The 26666-nt window shown below is 39.7% G+C and overlaps 1 protein-coding gene across 2 annotated transcripts in view; it reads left to right on the forward strand.

Moving 5' to 3' along the window:
- Window positions 1-2961: 2961 nt before the first annotated feature.
- The window catches only part of brip1 (BRCA1 interacting helicase 1), a 96016-nt gene continuing 72311 nt past the window's right edge, over window positions 2962-26666 (forward strand). For both annotated transcript variants that reach the window (XM_028573269.1, XM_028573270.1), the window contains exons 1-7: window positions 2962-3231; window positions 3970-4089; window positions 4682-4793; window positions 4999-5220; window positions 13332-13480; window positions 14809-14970; window positions 23657-23929. In XM_028573269.1, coding sequence (XP_028429070.1) covers window positions 3997-4089; window positions 4682-4793; window positions 4999-5220; window positions 13332-13480; window positions 14809-14970; window positions 23657-23929 — 1011 coding nt within the window. In that variant the 5' untranslated portion in view covers window positions 2962-3231; window positions 3970-3996. The remainder of the gene's footprint in view (window positions 3232-3969; window positions 4090-4681; window positions 4794-4998; window positions 5221-13331; window positions 13481-14808; window positions 14971-23656; window positions 23930-26666) is intronic.

Here is a 26666-nt window from a genome sequence, read left to right on the forward strand (position 1 = left end):
CAGGCCTGTTCTAAAAATGAAAATTGAATATTGATATTATCTTGTTTCCCACCTTATTAAGTCATTGTTGATAATTATTGTGAGAAATCATTAACATGATCAGTGTCTTCACATAGATGAGTATCATTAATCATTAATAATCATATATAACTAAAGGCAAACTGCGCACATTTGTTATTTCAGAAGAGCGTATCAAACTGGTAGCCCTTTGTATGACTCAATACCCATGAAGTAGCTCTCAGTTTCGAAAAGGTTGGTGACCCCTGCCGTAGAGGTTGTGGAAAGACTTTTCTCCGTGCTTAGCACCAGTACAATAGTCTTTTGAAAACTTAAGGAGTGCTAATTTTCACAAGACCTTTTTGTGTCTTGTTTAAAAATACCTGGAAAGGCTGATTAAATATGTCCTACGCCACCTCTTTCTGGTAACGGTTGTAAGAAATAAGTATGGCTAACGATGCTGGTGTAAATATAATGCGTTTTGTTGTTCAGCTTGAGTACGTCAAACTGTTCATTTAAAACAAAAATATATATTTTTTAAACCTTCTTTTATCGTTGATGATAAAACATGAAAATTTAGATGAGCTCCACCACAGCTTTCATCTCCGATTCACTCCATATAACATTGTGTGTGCACACCCTGTTACAAACCTATTTATGTATTTTTATTCTCATTTTATTTAATCACTGGAGATTTGTCTTGAATTTAAACTGAAGGTGCTGCTACAGTCACAAACCAGTAAGCTACTACATTGTGTATATGGATATATAAATATATTGGTGTTAGTAGCATTTTTCTTCTTTGAGAGTATGCATGTGACATAACACATCTGTTCCTTTTTGAGGTTTCAAATTGGAAGGTTTTAATTGCACATAGCTTCTTAAGGAATAGATCCACTCTCTTGTCATCATCATATTCCAATGTTGTTATTTGTAATGACGCATTACAGTTGAGATTTTTGGTGTAATCCCTTCCCCTGAGCCAGCTTCACCCATTCATACATCCGATAATGATTTTCTATATTTCTTCAGCCTTCTGCTGAAGCTTTAGCAGAAGTTGGTATATCTGTCTCTACAATGATGCATTTTTCCCCTCTGAGTTTGCTACGTCCAGGCTCTAAAAAAAAAACAAAGACTTTGGTTCTGAGGAACCGACACAAAACCTGATGTTTACAATCAATGTTTTGTCAATATTTTGTGCTGCCAGACTTCCATTGTGGCTGCACTGGATGTATCAGTGTAGTGATGTCACATTGTCTGTTCAACCATACATCTGTGAGAAAAATGCTCCATCTCAAGCATGTTGGGCTCTACATACGGGATTGTCTCACACCAATGGTCCATCCTGCTACTTTGATTTATCTTGTTTGCAACAAGGCAATGGCTATTTTTCCTCAAAGGTTTCTTTAGCATTTCCATATAGATGCCATTGTTCCTCCACGCTGCAGCTTTAGTTGTATGGTGGTTACGGATGTATGCACAAGGCTCATTTGTGAATAAAAACACAACGCATGGACTTCCTAAGAGAATATTTTTGCACTATTATGGTGACCTTATTATCTTTGATAAGAGTGGGGGTTTTTTTTCTTTGAAAATGATGCAACTAGGTATGAATGAGATGATTTGAGTCTCACAGCAAATGATGGATATTTGAGGTAAAATAAAATAAATTTAACTTTCATAAGTAGAAGAGAATCCTCATTAATGTGAGTAGAGTAGCCCCCTTTCACCTCTGATGGTTTTGTTACAGAACAGACAGTGTATGATTTTTAGATGAGAAATATTCACTGCAAAATAATAATGACCATTACACAAATATAACAGATGTCTCAATCTTTGTAAAACCTTGTTACATGATGTATTTTCATTGAGCTAAGTGCAATTTCTAAGAGAAATTAGTAGCATTATAGATTGGTTAAAATATTGTATAATAAGGAGTGATAATGTTGATGTTTGACACGTTCTCTCTGCAAATACAGTCTGTAATCTTTGCTCGGGATTACTCTGATTTTTATGTGTTTTTTTGTTGTTTTTTTTAAAGATTTCTCAATGGCATCCCTGATTCGGATGGCTGTGCTAACAGCCTAAAGTGCATGTGTACAGTGTAAATGTGAACAACACTTTGGAAATGAACCTATTTAAATAAAAAGCACTCTGAAGTACAGTGATTACTATGCTTTGCAATTAGATAGTGACTTATTTTTAATTGTTAATGCCTTCTGCATTTATAAGACTGTAAAATGTAACATTCACATCTTACAAAAATAGGCTCCCCACTCACCTTTTTGCTTTTGTCACATACTTGTCATTTTCATAACGAAAGCATTCGTATTTTTGTATATCTGTTTGTTTTCACCTTATTAATATAAGGTGTCTTAATGCTTTAATCTATATTTGTATTAATATATATATTGCTGCTTTTTATCATACATTACTACCTTGTCCGTTACAAGTATATAATCCTGTTTTGGTACAGTCCTGTACAAAATATATATTTTTTGTTATCACTGCCCCATTACTATGTCCTGAAGCAATATGCATTTTTTCCATTGAGATCAAATCAAGATAAAACGAGCAGGAAACGGAGGTATACAAATTTGGACTAAACTGTGAAACACTGGAACACCGGGCCCTATCAAGACTTTACCCTTATTGGACCCTATGCGGATGTTTACCAATATAACTTCCGTTGTGGTTTTAGTCAAACGTCAAGTTGCAAACAGCAGGCCACACTGACCTTTCGAAATAAAAGCGTAAACATGTCCACTTATCACAAGTTTGGTCATTTTACGTACCCAGTAAAAACGTGCAGGATAATTATTTACTCCAAAGTATGTTTTGAAGAAAATACAGAGAGTGTGCTTTTAATTGTAATTAATGGGGGTTCACAAACATATTTTATTTTATAAGCAGCTGTAGGAACACCTAACGTGTAATATCACCAGCTTCCTTTCAAGTACTGAAATGTGATTTTTGAGAGCGGGAAGAATCATGGGGAGAGCAGGGGCCACCTAAACAGCTTGTGTTCGTTAAATTGGTCGCTTATATTGTCTGAACATTTAGACAGTAACGTTGCTGGTCACCAGTTTAACCATGGGATATGGATACCAGTAATGAATCAAAGTAACGTAGCATTAGCTCTTGCTAGGCAGTCAGTTAAGCTTAACGTTAACAGCTACAAACGACTGCCTCTCAACTCTAGGTTAGGTGACAACGTACACAGACAGCAAACAGGTGAAAAATGACGTTTGTTAAACTGTCGGCAAAATCTTAACAGTATGTTACTTAAGTGTGTTAGCTAGCTAGTTAACATACTTTTAACGTGTGAGTTAATGCGTTGCCGTACGTGACAATGGCTTTAGTCACATTAACGTTACACTGTGTAGAACGTGTCTGTCTAATATTTAAGCAATAGCTCACTTGAGTCCGTGATATGTTGTGATTGTATCACAGCTAAGGGGCGTTTGTTCGGCCTACCCTAGCAGCTAGCACAGGCTATTTCTTTCACTTAACGCTAAAGAAAGACACACACACACAAACTAGACCAGCAACTGACAGATCGAGGCAGTGGCAGTACAACTCTCGTGTTCTGCAAAGTAAAATTACTGTTTTTGTCAATGGAGTCTGGTTGCGTTGAAGAGGTAACCGCTTCTGTTTCCCGGTCGGAAAGGGCAGGCTAAAGCAAGCCGTGAAAATATTCATAAACTTAAAGAGAAACTTTGCCGATTTTTAAACCAGGCATGTATCATCATGGTACTGCAATAGCTTCCCTCTGTTGCACCAGCTATCAGTTTGTTAGTCTAACGTTTTTTTTCTCAGAGCGGAGTAACTTATCTTACAAAGAAATTAGAAGTCATGGCCGTTGTATGTTTTATTTTATTTTATTTTTTTTTTATCACGGCTATGAACCAATCAGATTACTTAATTTGAGCTACCCGTTTTATACGTATCACATGTTTTATTTATTTTTAGATATTTCTGTGGAGCAGGGACAGGAACATGGCTACATCCTCAGTGGAGTACACCATTGGAGGGGTGAAGATCAACTTCCCTTGCAAGGCATACCCATCCCAGCTGGCTATGATGAATTCCGTGAGTAAACCCTTTGCCACTTGATAAAACCAGTTAATGTTGAGTGGATTTGCATAGCATGTGGGCCTGCTATAATTTAAAGGGAATTATTGGGTTGCCAATTGCCATACAAGTAATACTAAGTTAGATAGGCAAACAACCATTCACACACAATGCAACACACACCCACAGGCAATTTAGAATTTTCAATTCACTTAAACTGCATGTTTTTGTGCTTTGGACAAGTGGAAGAGTCCCGCGCAAACACAGGGAGAACATGTAAACTCCACACAGAAAAGCCCCAGATGGCATATTAATGTCAGTAGATATAAAATCATGCATTATTGTCTAATGGCACAGTGATGCAGTATGTGGAGCCTGAGTCAAACCCTTAGTTACTGAAGGTAAATATGATAGCTCATATATAATTGGTGAATAGAGTATACAACCTGTTTATGCCTTGGACTGTGTTGTGGGTTGTTGTCTTTAAAATGATGCACGAAAAAGGTACAAATACCCTCAGAATGAAAACACCCCACTAGTACTTGAAATCGTGCAATATTATGTGTGAATTTGTCATTTAGTGATTGTGTCTGTACCTTTTTTACTGCAGATCGTACGAGGGCTGAACTATGGGAACCACTGTTTGCTGGAGAGTCCCACAGGAAGTGGAAAGAGCTTGGCTTTGCTGTGCTCGGCTCTGGGATGGCAACGTGCTCAGTTTGGTATGTCTGACTGAGGACAAAGAAACCAAAAACAATTGTATAAGCATGTAGGCCTACTTGTATCCATGAACAAATTAAAAAGCTTTGGTGCACAGATAAATTAGAGCAGAATTGTCTTATGCAGGCAGTGTCACTTGGATGTATGGCATGTATGGCCTATAGCAGTCACTGATAGTTCTATCTGTGTTTCATTGTGTGATGGCAGCTAAACTACAAGATGGAGGAAGCTTTGTGGAGAACAAGAGCCAGTCAGATAAAAAGTGTGGAGACTATAAGAAGTCAGATGTCGCCACCCCTTGTTGGTGTGTGTGCCACAGCAATGCCAGCAGTACCACGGCTACAACAGCAGCCACACCTGCTGTTGTGGACCTCACCGTGTCACCCTGCAAAGACACAGCACAGCCGATACCTCCAGCACCCGAACATAGTAAGTCCTTCATTTTATTTGTGGTAGCAATTGAAACATGCCTAACTGTTATTTTTGCTTGAACCAGTATCCCCCGAAGCACATATAATATTGTTGCAGCCAATTTGGGTGTGTGTGTGTGCATGGATAGTGTGTGTGTGTGGGTGGTAGGTTTGTGTGAATGGTTTGATCGTTACGTCACCTGCGCACCTGTGTGTATGTGCTAATTAGCCAGGGTAGTAAGGGAATCACAGGTGAGCCAGAGGGAGAATCTAGTCTGGGAAGCCACACAGTTTTTCAACCTCAGCTGTGCGATAGTGATGGTTTTTAGATCTCGTCTGTTCGTTTTTGATCTTGCAAGTCAGTTTTTTGTATATGTTTTTAAATACATTTCTACAATAAAGAATTAACTATACGGCGATGGTGGACCTCATTTTTTGCAACAGCAAGAGTTGGAAATGGCTTCAAATTCCCTGCAGTGGCATTTTTTGTGGACAGATTGCCACTACATTTTGTTGAAAAACTTAGCTTCAAAGGACGGAACTATTGGATCTGCAGGAGGAAGGACACACCGTGCTTCATTCATTGCGTGCCAGCTGAATCCACTCACTTGGACACAGATACAGCCTGCGCAAAAGCTTTGCAGAAGAATCACGGTAGGACAAAACAAGAATTGTTACGCTGTGTGGAAGAGATTGGCCTTCTCACAAAAGGGATACAGGTACATCCTGCTACAATTCTTAATAAAGTCTTCAGCAGTTCTTCTAAATCAATATCAAAATGAGTGATGTGTCTGCAGCTGTCCGTCAAAGTGAAACGGAAAATGAACGTGGTAAAAGATCGGTCAAACTAACGGCCAAAGCATTGGAATTAAAAATAATATCAAATCAAAAGGAAAGGAATTCCAGGATAAAGAAACTACACAAATTAACAAAGGAAGTTAAGCAACTGATGCTTTCAAAGGGAAATGTGTCTGAGGTACAAACAAAGTATGAAATGTGTTTGAAACTTTGTGTGGAAATTGAACGGTTTCATGAATCATTGAAACAAAAGCTACCTGAGGATGAAATGTCAAAACAAAATGAATGGGTTGAAACACAAATGCACAGCAATAAAGCAATAATACAAAACATGGACATGTGGTTGCTTGACAAAAGGGACAATGATGATGATGATGATGACGATGATGCTGCACTAAACAAAACTGTGCTCAAAACTGCACCTGCCACAGCTGTGGTCACTGATGACATTGGTCCAGGGGACAGCATTTCTAATGTTGGTGGTAAAACAGGCTCATCAACTGGCCGTTACAGTCAAAGGTCTTCAATTTCCTCTGCATGCCTAAAAGCGGAGGCGGAAAGGGCTGCTCTCCTTGCAAAGGCAGCTGCCCTTAAAGAAAGACATGAGCTGGACGCTCAGGAGGAGCAAATCCGACAGAAAAAGGAATTGCTGGAATTGCAAAGTCAAATTGCTGTTCAAACTGCAAAGGTTAATGTGTACAGAGCATCTGATGTGCAGAGCTCAAGAGCTCATTCAGATGGAATGAATTCTTATCTGAGAAGTTCTAAACGTAAATCTTCTTTCAGACTCTCTGCTATGGAATTTGTTCCACAAAGTTCAAAGCATCAATTCAATCACCCACCAACAGGAGGCAGTAATGTGGCAGTGCTAATGGAGGCACAGCCTACATATTCCAATCATCAATTCAATCATCCACCAACAGGAGGCAGTAATGCGGCAGTGCTAATGGAGGCACAGCCTAACTATTCCAATCATCAGTTGAATCTTCCACCAATAGGAGGCAACAAAACTGCCATATCAATGGGAGCACGACACCCGGAGACATTTTCAAAGCATGTTGGACCAAAAGTTTATGCTCTGAATCCCCAACCAAGCATTCCTCAAATATTTCAGGAAACATCTCATGCAATACATGACACAAAGGAACCCATTCAACGTGTTGACCTGATGCAAACTAATGTTGACCAAGGCAATCTTCTTTCCATCATGCAACGACAAAATGAAATAACTGCTCTGCTAGTGCAACAACATTCTTCATTATCATTACCTCCAAGGGATATACCAAGTTTTGATGGAGATCCTCTTGAGTATAGCGCATTTATCAGAGCATTTGAGCATGGAGTGGAAGAAAAGGCTGCTAGCAGCATAGACTGTTTATACTTTTTGGAGCAGTATACCAAAGGACAACCAAGGGAGCTGGTTAAAAGCTGTCAACACATGCCACCAGACAGAGGATATCAAAGAGCAAGGACCCTTTTAAAGGAATGCTTTGGAAATGAACAAAAAATAGCCACTGCCTACATGGAGAAAGCTTTTGGATGGCCATCAGTAAAATCAGAAGATATTGAAGCTTTGCAAGCTTTTGCTTTGTTTTTACGTGTCTGCTGTAATGCTATGGAGGACATCAGCTGTATGTCAGAGATGAATATGCCATCCAACATGCGTGCTATTGTCTTGAAGCTACCATATAAATTGAGAGAAAAATGGAGAAACACTGCTTATGAGCTGCAGGAGAAGCACAGTTGCCAAGCAGGTTTCAGTGATATTGTCAACTTAATTGAAAGGCAAGTGTCCATTGCTTCCAGTCCACTCTTTGGAAACATCCAGGACACATTCACCTCAACACCTCAGTATAAAGAGAGAAATAAAGTCTCACAAGGATGCTTTAAAGGAAAAGGAAGCAGTTTTGCTACTTCTGTGGCAGCTGTCAATGCTCAACCTGTGACTCAAATGCAAAATGAGAGAAACTTACCTGATAAACCAACAAGGGTGTTTTGTCTGCTGTGTGAAGAGGGTCACAAATTGGAGTCGTGTCCCAAAATGGAGAAAAAGTTACACAGTGAAAAAATGAACTTCTTGAAGGAGAAAGGTGTTTGTTTTGGGTGTTTGTTTTGGGTGTTTATCTGTTGGACACATGAGCAAGGACTGTCATAGGCGTCTGTCTTGCAAAGTGTGTAATTTAAAACATCCTACCATCCTTCACATCCATTCAAGAGAGAAAATCAATTCAGAGGACACACAGCAGGAAATATCAGGAAACAGTCATGCAGTTTCTCCCAAGACGTGGCCATATAGGGGCCGGAGCACAGGACAGCGTCTTGGCAATTGTGCCTGTACAGATTAAGGCTAAGAAAGGCAGCAAAATGCTAACCACATATGCATTTTTAGATCCTGGCAGCACTGCCACTTTCTGCTCTGAGCGACTCATGAGGGAGCTAAAGGTCAGAGGAAGGAGTGCCAAAATCCTGTTAAGGACTATGAATCAAGAAAAGTTTGTTGACAGTCATGTTATCTCAGGACTGGAGATAGCTGCACTTAATGGTAACACCTACTTTGAATTGCCAGAAGTCTACACTCAGTGTAAGATGCCTGTGACTCGGGACAACATTCCACGACGGGAAGAGTTAAGTGCTTGGCCACACTTAAGCTCTGTGGAAATTCCTGTAATTGATGCTGATGTGGAGCTGTTAATTGGGACCAATGTGCCAAAGGTAATGGAACCATGGCAAGTGGTACACGGCAACAATGAAGGACCTTATGCTGTCAGAACCATACTCGGCTGGGTTATCAATGGACCAGTGAGAGGAGGCAATGAGACTGAGATCAGCTGTCCCACTATCGCAGCTAACAGAATAACCATTGCTCACATAGAGGAACTGCTGGTGAAGCAATATAACCATGACTTCAATGAGAAATCATCAGATGACAAGCCAGAAATTTCCAGAGAAGATCTTAATTTTATGGCAATCATGAACAGTTCAGCTGAACTTAACAGTGGACATTACTGCTTGAGATTACCTGTCAGAGAGGATAATGTTGTCTAACAATGGAGGTATGTTGACACAAAACGGAATCCATTGGAAAAGGCCTCTCGGGGTTTGAAAGCTGAGGAACTCCTTACATGTTGCAGATGGATCCACTGCCCAGATTTCCTTTTCAAGAATGAAAGTGAATGGCCTTTTAATATTGTGGAGCCTGCTTCTTTCAGCTGTGATGACCCTGAGGTCAAAGGACAGGCTATTGTGAATACTATAATCATCAAAGAGTCACAGAATGCAACAACACAGCGGATTACCAACTTCTCGTCATGGAAAAGGTTGAAGACCTCAGTTGCTTGGTTTCATCAGTGGAGAAAGGTGTTGCAGTTGTGTCAAAAGACAAGAAATACAAGCGTGTGTGTCAGGTAATGGACTTAACATAATTGAACAGAAGAACAAAGTGGAAAAGGAAATGCAAAGCTTCAAAGCCACATTGGGTGGTCAGACTTTGGCATTGGAAGATATTAACACAGCTGAAAGTGCCATTATTCAGTACTGCCAAATGGAAAAGTTCAGTGATGAAATAACTGCATTGAAAAGTGGAACATCTGGAGTTAAGAAAAGTAGTCAGATTTACAAACTTGACCCAGTGCTGGAAAATGGGCTCTTGAGAGTGGGAGGACGACTCAGTAAAGCGGCAATGCCTGATGGCATGAAACATCCAGTCATTCTTGCTAAAAATCAGCACATCTCAACTCTCATTTTGTGCCACATTCATGAGCAACTGGGACATTGTGGAAGAAATCATCTGCTTTCCAGACTTCGCCAACAGTATTGGATCACCAGTGCTAATTCTGCAGCCAGAAAGATCCTCTCTTCCGGTGTTATTTGCAGACGCTATAGGGGAAAGCTGGGTGAACAAAAGATGGCAGATTTACCAAAGGAAAGACTCCAACCAGATCTCCCTCCTTTTATAAATGTGGGTGTCGATTATTTTGGTCCTTTTGAGGTGAAGGCAGGCCGTAGCCGCATCAAAAGATATGGAGTTATCTTTACTTGTATGGCCAGCAGGGCAGTGCACTTGGAAGTGGCATACTCATTGGACACGAGTTCTTGCATCCATGCACTGCGCCGATTCATTTCAAGACGAGGCCAAGTGTCACACATCAGGTCTGATAACGGAACCAACTTTGTTGGAGCAGAACGCGAACTGAGACGAGTTCAATCTGCTCTGAACCACAAGCAAATTCAAAACACATTACTTCAATCTGGAATAAAATGGAGCTTCAACACCCCAAGTGCTTCACATCACGGAGGAGTATGGGAGAGAATCATTCGTATGGTCAGGAAGGTGCTGAATTCAGTACTTCATCAGCAAACTACAGACGACGAAGGACTGCAAACTCTTCTGTGTGAGGTGGAAGCTATCCTTAATGACCGTCCACTTACAAAAACTTCAGATGATCCCAATGACTTGGAACCCCTGACTCCCAATCACATTATTTTGTTAAAAGGCAAACCTGCGCTACCACCAGGACTTTTTGACACAAGTGATCTGTACACCAGACGGCGATGGAGGCAAGTTCAGTATCTTGCTGATCTTTTCTGGCACAGATGGGTTCAGGAGTACATACCACTGCTACAGGAACGCCAGCGGTGGTCAAAGGATAAGAGGAGCTTTGTTGCAGGGGACATTGTTATTGTGGTGGACTCTACTGCCCCTCGTGGATCCTGGCTGTTAGGAAAGGTGTTGCAGACCTTTCCAGACAAGCAGGGACTGGTACGGTCTGTCAAAGTTCTGACCAAATGCAACATACTTGAGAGACCGATTACAAAGATCTGTCTTCTGTTGGAGGCTGATTAAGACTTTTGTAATTACTTATTCCATGGATATTTACTCGACATGGACATTATTGACTGAAAATGCACACTTGTACTATGAACATTATTGATTGATTTGTCATTGGCTCCATTATTAATTTTGTGAATTGTTGTGTTATACAATAACAATTAGGGGCCGGTGTGTTGCAGCCAATTTGGATGTGTGTGTGTGCATGGATAGTGTGTGTGGGTGGTAGGTTTGTGTGAATGGTTTGATCGTTACGTCACCTGCGCACCTGGGTGTATGTGCTAATTAGCCAGGGTAGTAAGGGAATCACAGGTGAGCCAGAGGGAGAATCTAGTCTGGGAAGCCACACAGTTTTTCAACCTCAGCTGTGCGATAGTGATGGTTTTTAGATCTCGTCTGTTCGTTTTTAATCTTGCAAGTCAGTTTTTTGTATATGTTTTTAAATACATTTCTACAATAAAGAATTAACTATACGGCGATGGCGGACCTCATTTTTTGCAACAGCAAGAGTTGGAAATGGCTTTAAATTCCCTGCAGTGGCATTTTTTGTGGACAGATTGCCACTACAAATATATTTATTTTTTTTGTTTTGTTTTAATGGATTCACACCAAATGTACATGTAACCAAATGGCGTTTTTCCATTACGTGGTACCTGCTCAACTCGACTCGGCCGAGGTGCCCCATCCTCCATTTTCCATTGCAGATTTAGTACCACGTCGTGCCTGAGGCGAGCGTGGCTGGTCGTCATAGCGACACCGCAGGAAACTGCTGACTTCGAATTTGACTTTTTGACGGGGTTCGGTTTCTGCCGAACCTTAGAGTTTTTTTCCACCGAACCCTATGCTTGCACTACGCGCGCTACAAGGGTCGACGTAATGACGCCGCCGTTGATTACGGGAAGGTGTTTACGTAGGTGGAGCGTTCAATGCAGCAGGCTGTGAGAAAGTGAAAATGGAACTCGTGAGCACAAAAAGTGTTGTTTGGCAGTACTTTCAGTTAAAAGAAGGCCATTCAAGTCCAGCTACATGTTCAATTTGCAATGCCGATTTGTCGCGTGGTGGCAAGGGCCCTAAACTATATACATCATCACCACTGTTAAAACATTTGCGTATGAAACATCAGAAAGAATCCGAGTTGTACATGGAGGAATCTACAAACGGCAGCAACTTCAGGTATGGCAAAGACAGTCACAGCTAAAAACTTCTTAACCAGACGACCATTAACAGCTTTGCTAGCCCTACACCGAACAAATGTGTTAAATGTGTTAATGGACTGAGGGTGGGAGAAGAATTCGGTATTTCGTTTCGGATTCAGCCGAATCTTAACCAGTGGATTCGGTATTCAACCGAACCCCAAAAATCTGGATTCGGTGCATCCCTACTTGTGATATAAAATAAAAATAGCAATTATTTGTGGTTTTATATTCTAGTTAATTCGTAGTTAGATTTGTGGAGCTTTCTCCATGCTTTGACATTAAAATGTCTTCTTTCTGTTCATCAGGGTTAAAAAAAAAAAAAAATCCTGATTACTGATCGGATTACTGATACTGATTACTGATTACGTTCCGATTAGAGGTGTAACGGTACACAGAAGTCACAGTTCGGTGCAAGTTTGGTACATGGTGTTGGGAACTGGGTTAACATTTCGCCAACTGGCAAGCAACTTCGGTAAACGATTTTCGTTATAAAACTGTTGCTGAAAGACAATAGGCTATAAAACTGAGAAGCATCTTTTATGCTATGAAATTGAAAATACAAAATAAATACAGTAATATAAAAAAACGAGTGCGTTTAGAGGAGTGTTGATTGGCATATCTGGGTGATGTCGTTGAATAGGCTCTAACACGTTCTCTGTTTCCATTCACATACACAACGCCAACGCACCTTCCTCGTCTTATACACAACGCTCTCTCTAGTGCTGTTGTACCCACGGGGAACCCACAGGCATTGTCTTCCAGTTCCCGTGTTTTTATTTGCGCTTGCCATGGTGTGACTGACTCGCACGCCAATCAGCTTGTTGGGCTAAATGTCACTAAGGGCATCCTGCTAGAAGTTTCCCCGCCAAACTTGCGCTTGTGAACTTTGATTCCGTGCATCAATCTGCATACCGTGTATTCTGCGTGTGGCTATGTGCACCAGACCGTGACACCCGTACTGGGACGGTTCGCCATGAATACACGTGTATAGAAATGTAACACTATTGTCTGTTCCTGTGTTGTTGCTATTGATTAGATTTAACTTTATTGCATAAGCACAGGGTACAGAGACACCAACATGTAGATGTACAAAGTCAAATCTACTTTGATTATTTTGTCACAACATAGCTCTGAGTGAGGAAAAAGCTGTATTGAACATTTTTGTCTCTCTTTTGTCTTTAGCATTAAGCAGCTGGTCTTAATCTTGTACCTCAAGCAATACATTTTTGCTGGTCTTTAATCTTACCATAGAATTTATTTCTGTTACTGTATCATCACATTTTTTGTACCTATTGCACTGTGTTTTAGTGCCGTTAACAGAGGAGTCGCAGCCCAAGGAACAATCTATAGCCTCTCGTCTGTCTCAGAAGTTCCAGTCTCTCCTCGGCTCTGGCCGCGAGAAGGACGACGATTTCCAGCCAGATAAGAAACGCCTTCGCACTCCTGCTGAACACAAGGTAGATGCTATGTATAAACTGTTGTACATTTATACTGAATGTACGGTATACCAAATTTAAAGGGTAAATAAATAAATATAACGTTTTGGCTGAAAAGACTGGTTTCACAAGCCAAAAAGCAGTGAAAGTCCAATATTTGACCCCGAATAGTAAGATATTCAATCTTGGGCGCCTGGATAGCTCAGAGTGGGCGCCCATATATAGAGGTTTACTCCTCGACGCAGCGGGCCCGGGTTTGACTCCGATCTGCGGCCTTTAGTGCATGTCGTCCCCCCTCTCTCTCCCCCCTTTCATGTCTTCAGCTGTCCTATCAAAAATAAAGGCCAAAAATGACCTAACAATAATCTTTAAAAAATAAATATTCGATGCTTTGATCAAAGGAGCCTGATTCGACTGCCAATCTCAGGCGAATCTTCACAGAGGCGTTATGAAATGAGGATCATGCCATTTTGGCTATGTGGGGGTGCTCAATGTCTGATTTTACATAGAACTACCTGTTTTCTCCCAATACGTAAATATCAACATATAATGCTGTAAATAAAAATGTGAAAAGAAAGAAGCTTTTAATAAATCTTTTAAAAGTGCGTAAATAAATCCAACCGCCCCATGACCGATTTAAGTTTCACTTTCCATGATCCGTGACCGATGAAGGAGCATCTTGGCGGCAGGGATTTAAACCTTTTTAACTGAAAATGTCTGGGAAAAGAAAACCTAAAGTGGGGTTGCACAATAGTAAAAGATGATCCCAAGTAAGATGCAAGTTGTGTGCCACCGCCCGATACAGGAGCACAGCCGTGATCCAGTGCACAGCCCACGGCAGGATCCGGCCACCCTAATGATCACCAAATCCTGCACATCAAACCAGCAAGCCGCAGTTGATATAGATTAAGAGGATTGTAAAATGAAGCAGAGAAGCGCGCGGAAAGCAGATTTTCTGTCACCGGAGTCGCGTGCCAGCTGCTGACTGCTTGAGTGACATGCGAGCGTGTGCTCCGAGCCTTTCAATTAATCTTCTCCACCCCTGCCCTGCACCACTTACGCAATAAGAAGCTACTCTTCTTTATGTCTGTGTCCAAATCAGTTGCATGTTTTCATACAAAAGGAGCTTGACACACAACCTTAGACCCGATAAGAAGGAGAAACACTGCTACTTTTAAACATGATCAAAGACTTTGATATTAACAGGTTTTTGAATATGCGCAAACTGGAACCCCAGAAATATTGGCTGTTGCCCCAAAGGCCAGATTGGCGATGGGTTCAGATATTGGTGGTTGAGTAATGTTAATGTGCAGCTCAGTGGAGTAAAGTTTCTGTGTTTGTTCCTCCAGAGCTGTAAAAGGCCACGTCTGGACCGGGGAGTGATATTCATAGATGATGATGATGATGATGATGATGATGAGCTGGGGCTGAAACATGAGCCCTCAGGTCCTCAGAGTTGGAGGTCCACAGAGCCAAACAGCCAAGCAGCTGGTTTGTCCTCCTCATGCTGTGTAAGTACACTGCAGACATAGATGCTGAGTTACACCAGTAATATGGCTTAGCTGATACAAGGGGGAATTATTGTCCATACATTTGGATAGGCATGTTTCAGAAGACATTTTGACATGTAACAGTAAAATGTGCACAGTTGTCATGAAGGGGTAACTTGGCTATAGACCAGAGACCACAACAGTTGTTGTTGTGTTTTTTGTTTTTTTTTTGTACCTGGCTGTAAACATGTTTAATTCTGCTGTAAAGTTGGGCATTTTAACATAGGGGTCTATAGGGATTGGCTCCCTTTTGGAGCCAGCCTCAAATGGGCCCTCTATTGGCTTCATTTTTCAACACCGGCGATTGTCGCTTGGTTGCAGTGGTTTTACAGGATGACAATTTACGGTTATCAAACCGTGTACATTTGCTTATCTACGGTATTGAAAAATATATTTTATTTTCAAAAGGGAGATTTTTTTTACACATACTTTCATTTAAAAAATGGTTTCAATTATGATAAAGCGTTTGTTCAAAAAAAAAAAAAATTGGAGAATCAATACCAAACAAATAGAGATGCACCGATTACAACTTTCTAGGCCGATTCCGATTTTCATACAGTTAGGCCAGCCGATTCCGATTTCATTTTGTCTAACCACTTTACAGTACACGCAAATATTTATTTTCTATCTATTTTCTTTAATAGAACATTTTTCAAAGAACATAGACAATTTTTTGAACAGATAATGGATCACTATAAAATAGAACTAAATATCTATGTAAATGACTCCTGGTGTGGGAAAATTCACACACATCTAAAGTGCAATGTTAGAACCATTTCCTTCTTTTCAAATCCAATATCCAACTAAAAAAATGTGATTTTGGTTTTTGGTGTCGTCCTTCCACGCCCTACTTTTTCCTTGCAGGTGTTGCAGATTGCAAACTTCTTATCTTCTGCACACACGCTGAAGAATTTCCAAACAGCTGACATGTTGCAGGTTATGGTGCGTTCTTTTTGTCTTGTAATCGCGACTAGTAGTTCGAGTGTGACGTCACAGCCATGTTGAAAAACGAGTAACCGCGGGTTGTTGCGTTCTTTTTGTCACACAATACTACGAGTCGGAGAAAAGATGGATTTTTGTAACATTTTTAGTAACATTTAGGATTCTATTCACCCAGTTATTGACATATTACACAAATATATTTCGTTTGATACATGAAAATTACGTTTTGATTAACGTTAACGTTAGGCTACTGCTCTGCTTTCTGCTCAAAGCCATTGTTGTAATATAGCAACCGAGCGTCTCTAGCCAATTTCCGCTGCACAAGCTACAAAATAACTAATCAGGCGGTATTTAACTCCTAATAAGACTGTAGCAACATGCCTATAGGTAGCAGTATACAGTGCTATGTGTACGACTTCTTCATTTGGTTACAACAACGACAAAAGTGCTTAAAATTGTAGAAAACCACAATGTTTACTACGTGTGATGCACGACGTAGCCATCTTTGAAAGTGAACTCGGGGTCCTCTGAGTTCAGACGACTTGACGAGTCGTATATACGACCTCGGGGGCGTTCTTTTTGCAACTTCCGGTTCGTAACTCCGGAAAACAACTCGTAAATCGACTTCGGTGGACAAAAAGAACGCACCACTATTTAACTCCTAATAAGATTCACGAGGTTCCCTACATGTGCGAGAATAGCACGGACACGCGCTTCACGCCGCGAGCGGGTATGCGCGACACACGGCGGAAAAGTTGAGAGAAAGGAAAAAGAGACTGCGTGCTGTCGCGTCTGTGTGCACGTGCGTCCTTGAGAACTGTAACTCGTATAACTTATGTTGTCAGTTAATTGTAGCGTTGACCGGCATGAAATCGGCGTATGTCAGACTGACCTGCCGGTCGCCGGTCTTGGCCGAGCACATGAAAACCGGTCAATTCCGGTCACCGGCCGGTCTATCGGTGCATCTCTACAAACAAATCAAAGTATTGAATAGACCTTCCAGGGCAGACATTTTGAGATGTTGTAGCAGTAAAAGCACATGTGTAACTAATTTTGTAAATGAGTTCAGTAAAATGTCTCAGTAAAGCCATTCCTGTGAGCCAGCATTCGCAACATCAAGGCTAGGTAAATTGGACTCCTCAATAAAATGCAGTCATCATGAATGTTATTAGTTACACCTGTGCTTTTACTGCAATGACATCAAACTTGATGTAAAAATATCTGCTGTAAAAAAAAAAAAAAAAAAAAAAGAAATGGTCCAATGTGCACGCTGGCTCACTTGTACGGTTCACCAAGACATTTAAATGAAATGGAGCCGTCCTTATTGTCATAAGTTACACGTGTGCTTGTCCTGCTATGAGATGTCTGTTGTAAAAGAAGAAGAATTACTTTATTAATTCCCTTTGGGAAAAGGTCTGTTTTACCAGTCGGTGTCATAAAGGGCCCACAGAAACACAGATTGGTTAACCCTCTCATGTATGTTGTTGGTCAAGTAGATTATAGCTATTTTTAGACCACAGATTTAATTTTTATTTTATCACTATGTAAGCAATGGGGTCAATATTACCATTCACTAAAACCACTGGGCGGCAGTATACACCACCAGATTGACAAACACTGGTTAAAGTCTCAAAGAGGTATAGGCTTAGAATGAGACAAATTTGAACATTGCAGATCATTTTTTACAAGCGGATATGTTTGTTTTAACAGAAAACTAAGTAAATAAATGCAAGGTTTATTTAAACGGTATACTAAGTTATTGTGTGTGTGTGTAAACAGCTGTTATTAGATTTTTTTGAACTGTTCAGATGTTTTTATTAATGATATTCTGATTTCTTTTACGTGAAGCCAAATGATCTGCAGATTATTCATTAAGAGATAGATCTGAGTGGATTGGATCAACACCAACAACAAAAGTACAACCGGAATTTAACTTATAATTATGGTCATTATCGATTACTCTGACTAATATTTTAACAGATACATTTTTTGGTCTATAAAATGTCACAAAATATATATATAAAAAAAAAAAAAAAAGGTCCTTTCCAAATGATAATGAAATTTGAAGCTTCATCCGACCATCAATCTAAAACCCAAAGATTGTACGTTTACTATTGTGTATATATATCCTCACATTTGAAAAGCTCATAATGTTTGGCATCTCTGCTTGAGAAATGACAAACAATTAATCAATTATCAAAATAGTTGCTGGTTATTTTCTGTTGATCCCCAATTAATTGGCTAGTTGTTCTAGATTTAGGCTCTAGATTTATTACAGGGCTGTTTATTAGACTGCATTAGATTGAGCTGGGTGGGGCAAATAAACCGACAACTGAGAGTATTTCGGAGATGCGTTTCTGCGGTCAGACCCAATCAGATGCATCAAGTAACACAATCTCCTTAAAGGTATCTAGAGGCTGTTTTGGGATAATTTTAATAATCTGTCTTCCTAAATAATCATAATTATTAGACACGCTCAGCTGCTGTTCAGAATGCAGATCTCAGGAATGGTTGAACTCTCACAACTGTGTTTTACCTTGCCACAGGTGTGTGGCTTGGATTTAGAGCTGTGGATGGTTGGAGGTGGAAAAAGAGGAGGGAAAGTGAAGTCGAAAAAGCATGTCCGTCTCTGGTTTCCCTGCAGCTACATGACCCCGGCTCCTTTGTCCCGCGAGCGCTGACTGACGGCCTGAATGGGGCCCTTTGAAGCAAGCTCCAGTTTTAATTAAGAGGGTTTGCCTCGCCTGGACCGTTGATCTGTGAAAGCCACGGGGATAAATATTGAATGGGGTTCACCCGCTGGTTACTGCCCCCGAGGGATAAACAGGTGCTTTGGGGGGCAGATATTTGCCAGGGCCCCCTACCTGCAGAGTGTGGTCATATTGGGAAGGGGTGTTTGGTGTCATGTCTTCTGAGGTATTGGCTATTGAAGCCCACCCTTATTGGAATGAATTCCAAGCCCTCGAAAGCTGTGGAATGAGGAGCAAATTGGCATCCAGTGAAGGCGCCAGTGATACCTAAGTGATCCACTGCCTGCGGCCCCTCAGTGCCCTCTGACTGGCCCCCTGGAGTGTGAGATTTCCATCTCTCAGGTGTTGGCAGGGAATACAGCAACAGAAGCCTACCTGTGAATATTCCGAGGTGTTCAGTAACACCACTGACCTCTGTTCTGTCAATTCATGAAAGCTTTAGCCATTGCATACACTTACACCTGGTTCACCTACACCTGGTAGTGTAGGTATACCAAGGAAACGTAGTAAACCTGTACTTAGTATACTTGAAGAAGCTTAGTAAACCTTACAAAAAAAACGTAGTACACCTGTCCTGTACAGTGTACCTGTAAATGTGTGTTTAATAAGAGAACAATTCCCTCACTTAACTTTTGTTTTAAAGACAAAGCGAGGGCATTCTCATTGCTAGTGGCACCCAAGGAGCAACGCCAGTGGAATTGTCTGTGAAAGAACCAGTATGTTCTTGTTGCGAGCAGAGCTGGTGTCCCGTTTGCCCCTTTTGCCAGTTATCTACATTCCTTTCTAGGGGGTGTCTGCTCTGGGCTGCGGGGCCAGGCTTGAAACCTTGTTGTCCTGGCATCTCGGGAGGCAGGCACGTAAAAAGATACTCTTGTGTCAGCTGTTTCCTGCTGCAGCTTTTGACAAGGGCCCCTATTCATCAGCAAGCCCTTCTACACTGCCCCAACCCACCCCCCCACCTGCCAATGAATAAGTAATTATTGGCCATCTTGGGGCAGGATATTTGGATGTCTCTATTTAATGTGGCAGTAGCAGGTAAGGTGATCGGGCTCAGGGCCCAGGCTGCGGAGCGTAACTGTTCCAGAGGAGAAGGGTAACTTGAACTGGTGTTGGGGCCCTGCAGCACCTCTGTTTATTTTTCACATGGGCTCAGGGCTCGTTATCCCTCTTAACTCTGAAAGACGGCTCTCTAAGGGCTGTCTTTGGCCTACACTCCATCACACATTGTAATATTTGATAGGCAAACATGCTTGGAAAATCTGAGCCACCGGGTATCTCGAGCTACTCATCTGTCATCAGAAGTGCTACCTTCAGAGCTGCATCATAAGTTGCAATGCGTGACAACACATACCGTTCATTTTTACTTGGAATCATTCAGGTAATTTGTTGAGGATTTAGGGATACATTTGTTTGCCAAACTTGTGAGTTATGCTTATTCAATATTAACAAAATATGGTAAAAACTGAAGAAAGGGGACACTTTTTTATATATATATATATATATATATATATATATATATATATATATATATATATATATATATATTTTTTTTCCGCCTAAAGTAGGGCTCTCATAATTCATTTCATTTGAATATTTTGGAATTACTTATGAGTTTAACTTTTAATTTTAATTTTGCTTTAAACAATATGTCATTTTGGGCCACTAGGGGTCTTAAATAACAACAATAACAAAAGGCAGACTTTTTGATGAGGTTAGCCAGCTAGCTGCAACTATGCTGCATGGATCTGGCTTTGGGTGCCTTTTATAACATTAGCTTTTAAAAAATTACAGATGTCTCAGAGTTTGATTCTTTTTGGAAAAATTTTGGATATTGTAATAACAACTTAACAAAATATATAACATAAGTATAGTTGTTTTGTTAAGACATTTTAAATGTGGATATGTCACATATTATAACTTTAAGCACAGTTTATTTAAGATGACACAAATTGGGAGACTGTAGAGTCTCATTCAAATCAACATTATGCATAGTAAAAGATTCAGTGACAACAAGCAATTTCTCATCTTTTAGCTCGTGCCTGTGGCTTCTCCTCAGTCATCAATTGCAGTCTCTGTCCTTTTCTCCTCTACAAACTTCTTTGTACGTATGTTATCACATTGTTACTCATATGATCACTTGATAAATCTCGCTTTAAAACCAGGCGGCCCAAACTTCACATACACTTCACACATTTCAAGAGCTCCCTTTCTGTTAAGTCTTTGATTATTCAATTTTAGATATTCAAATAACATCAAATCTGAAACCCTCCTATTTCGATCTTTGGACTCCTAACTCCTAAGCAGCCAGGGAAAGAAAGCCGTCAGCCTCACTTTTGTCTGCTGCTCCTTGAAAAAGCTAATCATTTCATCCCAACTCTTTTAGTCCCTCTACTTATAGATCACACTCAAGATCACTTTCAGTCCTTCAAGTGATTCACAGTAATTTATATTTTAATATAAACCGTTACCAAATGAATATCCTTGTTCAGGTTTTCCGCAGGGTCTTAAAAGTCTAAAATTTCAAAATCAATATTTTAGGCCTTAAATAGTTCAGTTGTTTTGTGTTCTATGTCTTAAATCATTTTAAACAGGTCTTAATTTTCCTATGTCCATGGAACACTATCTCTAGTGCTCTTTTTTTATTTATTTTATTTATTTATTTATTTATTTTATATATACATATATTCCGTGGTTTTTAAGTTTTTTGTCTTTTGATAGTCCAAATATAATTTCGCTGTATTACGACTACAAATGAAACCAACATGCAACTTAAATTGCAGACAGCTTTCCTGGTGCGAGTCTTTCGGATTGTACCACAGACCTAAAACAGATTTTATTCTTCAGCTATGGGGAAGTGCAAGTTTAGCGAGACTTGGCATGATTAAAACTGAATTTAGGGCTTGGTTGATGTTGTGATAAAGGTCTTAAATTATAATTCATAATGGTCTTAAAAAGTCTTAAATTTAAGACTTAAGTTTGGTGAAACCTGCAGAAAACCTATTGTGACGTATGTGAATCATCTATCCACCGATAGCCAGAAGGATGCAGAATGGACTCTAACTTTCATTCAACCTTTTATTTAACGAGGGAAAGTCCCATTGAGTTACATTAACTCTTCTCCCAGGGAGTCCTGGCCAAGATTGGCAGCAAAAAAGTTTCAAAATACATAAAAGACAGGACAAGGGTTACATTCTACACCACAAATCTCTTTACATACACTATACATCCTACGACACAAGCAAGACTTGAGCTAATACAGACATAAAACTTAACATTTTATTTTATTGTTGCTTTTTAAGATGTATATAGCATTCAGCAAGATCTTGCTGCTACCCTGTTAATATATTAGTTTCCTGTAAGTATTTTCACAGAATTTACATGAACCTACAATTTTAAAAGGAGAAGATCAGTTTAAACAGAATTTTGTGTGTTTTATGTCTCTGCGCATTCAAAGTATGGTTTCTTTCTGCAAGAAGGCATTGATTACGGTTGTTTACACTAAAGCCTGTTGGCCTAAGCCTATTTAACAAATAAAATGGTAGTAAAAATAAATAAATGTGTAAAGTGAGAGTAAGAATGTAAAAATGTCACTTTTTTTCAAAATTCAAACCGGACACACATTAATATGAAAATGGAAATATATTAACCCTTATTATGTGTTACTATATTTACCTTTTTGTAAATCACCTTTTTATATTAGTGCTGAATACATGTAAATATATAGATAAGTTACTGCTACTACTGATAATATTGATAATGATATATTTTAGACTAGAAAATTATATTACAGTTCCAATACTGGATTTGAGTAGTCTATGATTGGATGGTGTACATGAGCCACTGAATAGTCAAAGAGTACACCACTTAAAAGAGCTCAACACATAAGCAGGATCAGTTTCATAAGCGTTGCCGGCTACACTTCACCTATGGGGGAGGCGGAGAATTTGCCACGTCACTGGATGGCCAATTATAAAGCTGCTAGATTTTGTCAGACGCCACAATGGTGGCCTATCATCTTTCAGACTCAAAAAGGTCATCTAGTACAGCGTGACAGGACACCTTATGTATGGATGCAGATTCTTTAGAGTATACTACAATTCTGCAGAGTATACAGTACAACATATTCTATCACAGAGCCTATTCAGGCAGTGGACAATAGGGATGAGTCGGGAACTTTTCGTATCATAATACACTGGGTCTGTGTCACCAATGTTCCTACTTTATTTATACTTTAATTTCATTAAACTTCCATTTAGGTTTTCACAATATGAAGAAAATATGTGATAACGTTGAATATCGCAATAACAATATTACTTAAATAAACTAATATTAAAGTGGACTCAGTTCTGCAAATTGCTTGTTGAATCAAATGAAAGGAAATCATTTTTTTTATTGAACAAATTAAACATTGAATTGAATATACCACTTTAAAAAAGTTTGATTTTAAAGTATTTTCTACTGATATTTTATTTCAACTAACACAAACCGTCTCGGAGTGTCTTTCACTCATGTCATAGCCTTTCGGGATGTGTTTATTGCTTGCCAAGTTGATATCGTGATGACGATTTAAAAAAAAAAAAAACATTATGCAGCCTTACTTTTATTCTCCAATTTAAATGCATTTGTTGTCACCTCAGATTTATTTACATTTTTAACTGTTAATCCATATTCCAAACAAACGTGGTTCTGATCCATCTCTTCTCTGTGCAACATCTAAGACCCCGTTTCCAAAAAAAAAAGCATTACATTTGTCTTTACATTATTTAACAAGGAATTTGGGAGGGATGGAATTTATAGAATTGGCACAACTGTAAAGGACTGTTTTATCAGCACAGAAATGACAGTTCCTGGTATTGTGGCATTAACCTAACAAGATGTGCGACTGCTGCAGTACTGACATGTTGAAATCTAGCTGCAAACTACCTCTCAGTATTTCTTTCTTTTTCTCTATCCAGTCCCCTGAACCCTGCTCCCGGTGCCCGTGTGCTTCAACCAAAGACGGTGTGAAGGACAAAGACAAAGATGGCAAAAAGAAGATTCCTAAGATCTTCTTTGGCACTCGCACACATAAACAGATAACTCAGATTACCCACGAGCTCAAGCGCACAGTTTACTCCGGTGTGCCCATGACCATCTTATCGAGTAGAAATCACACCTGTGTCAACTCAGCGGTGGCACCTCATTCCAACCGCAATGAACGCTGCAAGGATCTGCTGGATGCCAAAGATGTGAGCATGAACACTCACATACACGCATACATTCCCATTTAATCAGGGATACTCAACTTCCTGGGGACCACTTTTGCAAAATAACAGGAGGCCAGGAAGCAGTTAATAAACAAACAAACATATTAATATTTATCAGATACAATATATAGACATGCAAGGCCCATAACTCATCTTTCTTTGACATTCTTTATTTTAAGATAAGATAAGCCTTCATTGTCTCCTATAGGAGAAATTTGTCTTGGGCATTCAAGAGTATCAAATGGTGACACATCGCACATAAACATACACAAAAACATACAGTTAACCTACATAGAACATAATCATACATTATCTCATCCAATGCTTCAATAAACATCTAATAACCACACACAATACCTTACCACTACCTTTCCTCACAATCACAGAAGAGAACCAACAAAACATCCTCCCCCTCGTATTGCACTTCGTTTTGATAATGGCACATTTCCCTTTAACTCATGCAGTGGTCAATTTCTATATTGCACAATGCCCAATTGCATAATATCATGTCAAATTTAACATATTAAATATTGCACCAGTACCCTATCATTGCACATCCTATAACCATAATGTTAAGTACCACCATTCTTTAGTAGCATAAGTCACACATACATCACTGCAGCCAATACACACACACATATTATCTTTTATTATTCATTAATTTGATTGAAAGCGGCACAAATGAGAATTTGTACCTGTTAAGCTTGCAGTTTGGTAACCTGTACCTTCTGCCTGAAGGCATCAGCTCAAACTCACTATACAGGACATGATTTGGATCATTGGTGATTTTGAGACCCTGTTTCCTCACCACTTCCTCGAAGATCTGCTGAAGAGGAGTTGGTGGCATTTATCCAATTATTTTTTCCAGCCCTTTTTATCAAGTTTTGTAGCCGTGATTTTAAATTAAGTGATTTATTAGCTTAACTTATTTAACTTAACAAAATTAAATTGGTTGGCACAAGGATTGACACTAGGCCTGTATGACAGATAAAGCAGATAGGTTACATTTAATAGCTGCAATTGAATTTAAGTTGTAAATGCTTTGGTCACATTTGAAAAAGTTTCTACATTAAACATAGCTGGAACCTCTTCCATCATGCAATCATTCAAATGTTGGATTGATTCATGAACCATTAACATAAATGTAACAAATGGAAAGAATGAATAGCTTATTGAAGCTTGTTTTAAGCATTTTGGCACATTATATACATTCAAAGTACAAAAAAAAATCCCAGTTTCAATCAATTTGTTTTTATTGTGAATTAGAAAGTGGTCTGTGGGCCACCTGGCAATCTGGCCCGCAGGCCTATTTTAAGTATCACTCCATTAAACTTATTTTACTCCACCTCTTTGATCCCTCACAGAGAATAGCAGCTGGGGTCAACTTGAATACATATGGTTCACTTCCTTTATGTAGACTTCAATTGTTAAAATTTGTCTTGCAAAGAGATCTCTAAGGTAAAGGTGAACATTGCGAACATCCGACCAGAACTAATTAACAACCTGTATGTTTGCTATAGTCCGTAACTTAGGCCAGTTCAAACCCTCATACATAATACTCACTTGACTCCCAAACCATCATGTACTGTGAATAGACCTTTGCTGCAGAGTTTTTCAGTCTCCCTGTAACACAAACCCACAGGTAACTACCGCTACCAGACAAAACTCCTTCGACAATGTAGCCTCAGAGCAGCAATTATGCTGCTACAATATCCACAATTGGTCCAGCCGACTCTTTTTGACACACTAAAATGTCAAGAACCATTGAGTGCGCTATTTTTTTAAGAGACATGAGACACTTAAACCCCCATACTGTCCTAAACGTGAGTCTCCTACTGCAATGAGGGCAATTAAGCTGTCATTGGAGGTGTTTGCCTTCCATGGCAATTGTCTCACTTGTCATATGAAATAGCTGGCCCAGTCATAACCCCTCACTGGAGTGGGTGTTACTGATGCTCTCTTTATCACCTCAGGGTCTAGTCTAGTCAGCGTTAGGTTACCATGCTGTATAGACACAGTGATTTATACACAGAAACCCACATCGTTCAGCTAATGGCGTCTTCAGTCAAAACACCTGCCCTCTCTTTTAACTGTGCTGTTACCTGTACTGACTTCCCTAAATGGGGCTGCATGGCTGTTAATCCCTCCAACTCCCCTTTCACTGAGCAGACAGGGTTTGGTGCCAGCAAAGTGTCCACAGCACATCATAGAATAGAATGCCTTTATTGTCATTTTATTATTAAAAAACGAAATTCAGAGTGCTACTGCTGTAAGGTGCCACTAGTTTAAAAATAAAAACTGCATTGAGAAATTGCACATTAAGAATATTGCATCCTTGTGGGAATTAAATCATTTTATCCAGAGATAATTATTGTGTCTGGAGGTTACGGAGTCCACAGTGTTTGTGTTTGACAGTGTCACCTCAAGCTGTTAAATCATAAAGAACAGGGTGGGACATCTGAAGCAGACACCTCTGTTGACAGTGTAATTGGGGCTTGGTACATGAGATGCTGCTTCTTTACACTTTCTTCTACGTTCACTGTATGAGTGTCAGGACGTGTAATCCACTACAATAGCTGGAACACCTGATCACAGGGAGCCTCTGAAATACTGTATGTCACCTCTGGTTATATTGGAGACAAGAAGAAAAGAAATTAAACGGTGCGGTTATTTCACAAATTTAAGAATTTTTAATGTTGCACATTTTAAACTGTCTGGA

Source organism: Perca flavescens, chromosome 3 (genome assembly GCF_004354835.1).
Source record: "Perca flavescens isolate YP-PL-M2 chromosome 3, PFLA_1.0, whole genome shotgun sequence".
In the NCBI taxonomy this organism is placed as follows: domain Eukaryota; kingdom Metazoa; phylum Chordata; class Actinopteri; order Perciformes; family Percidae; genus Perca; species Perca flavescens.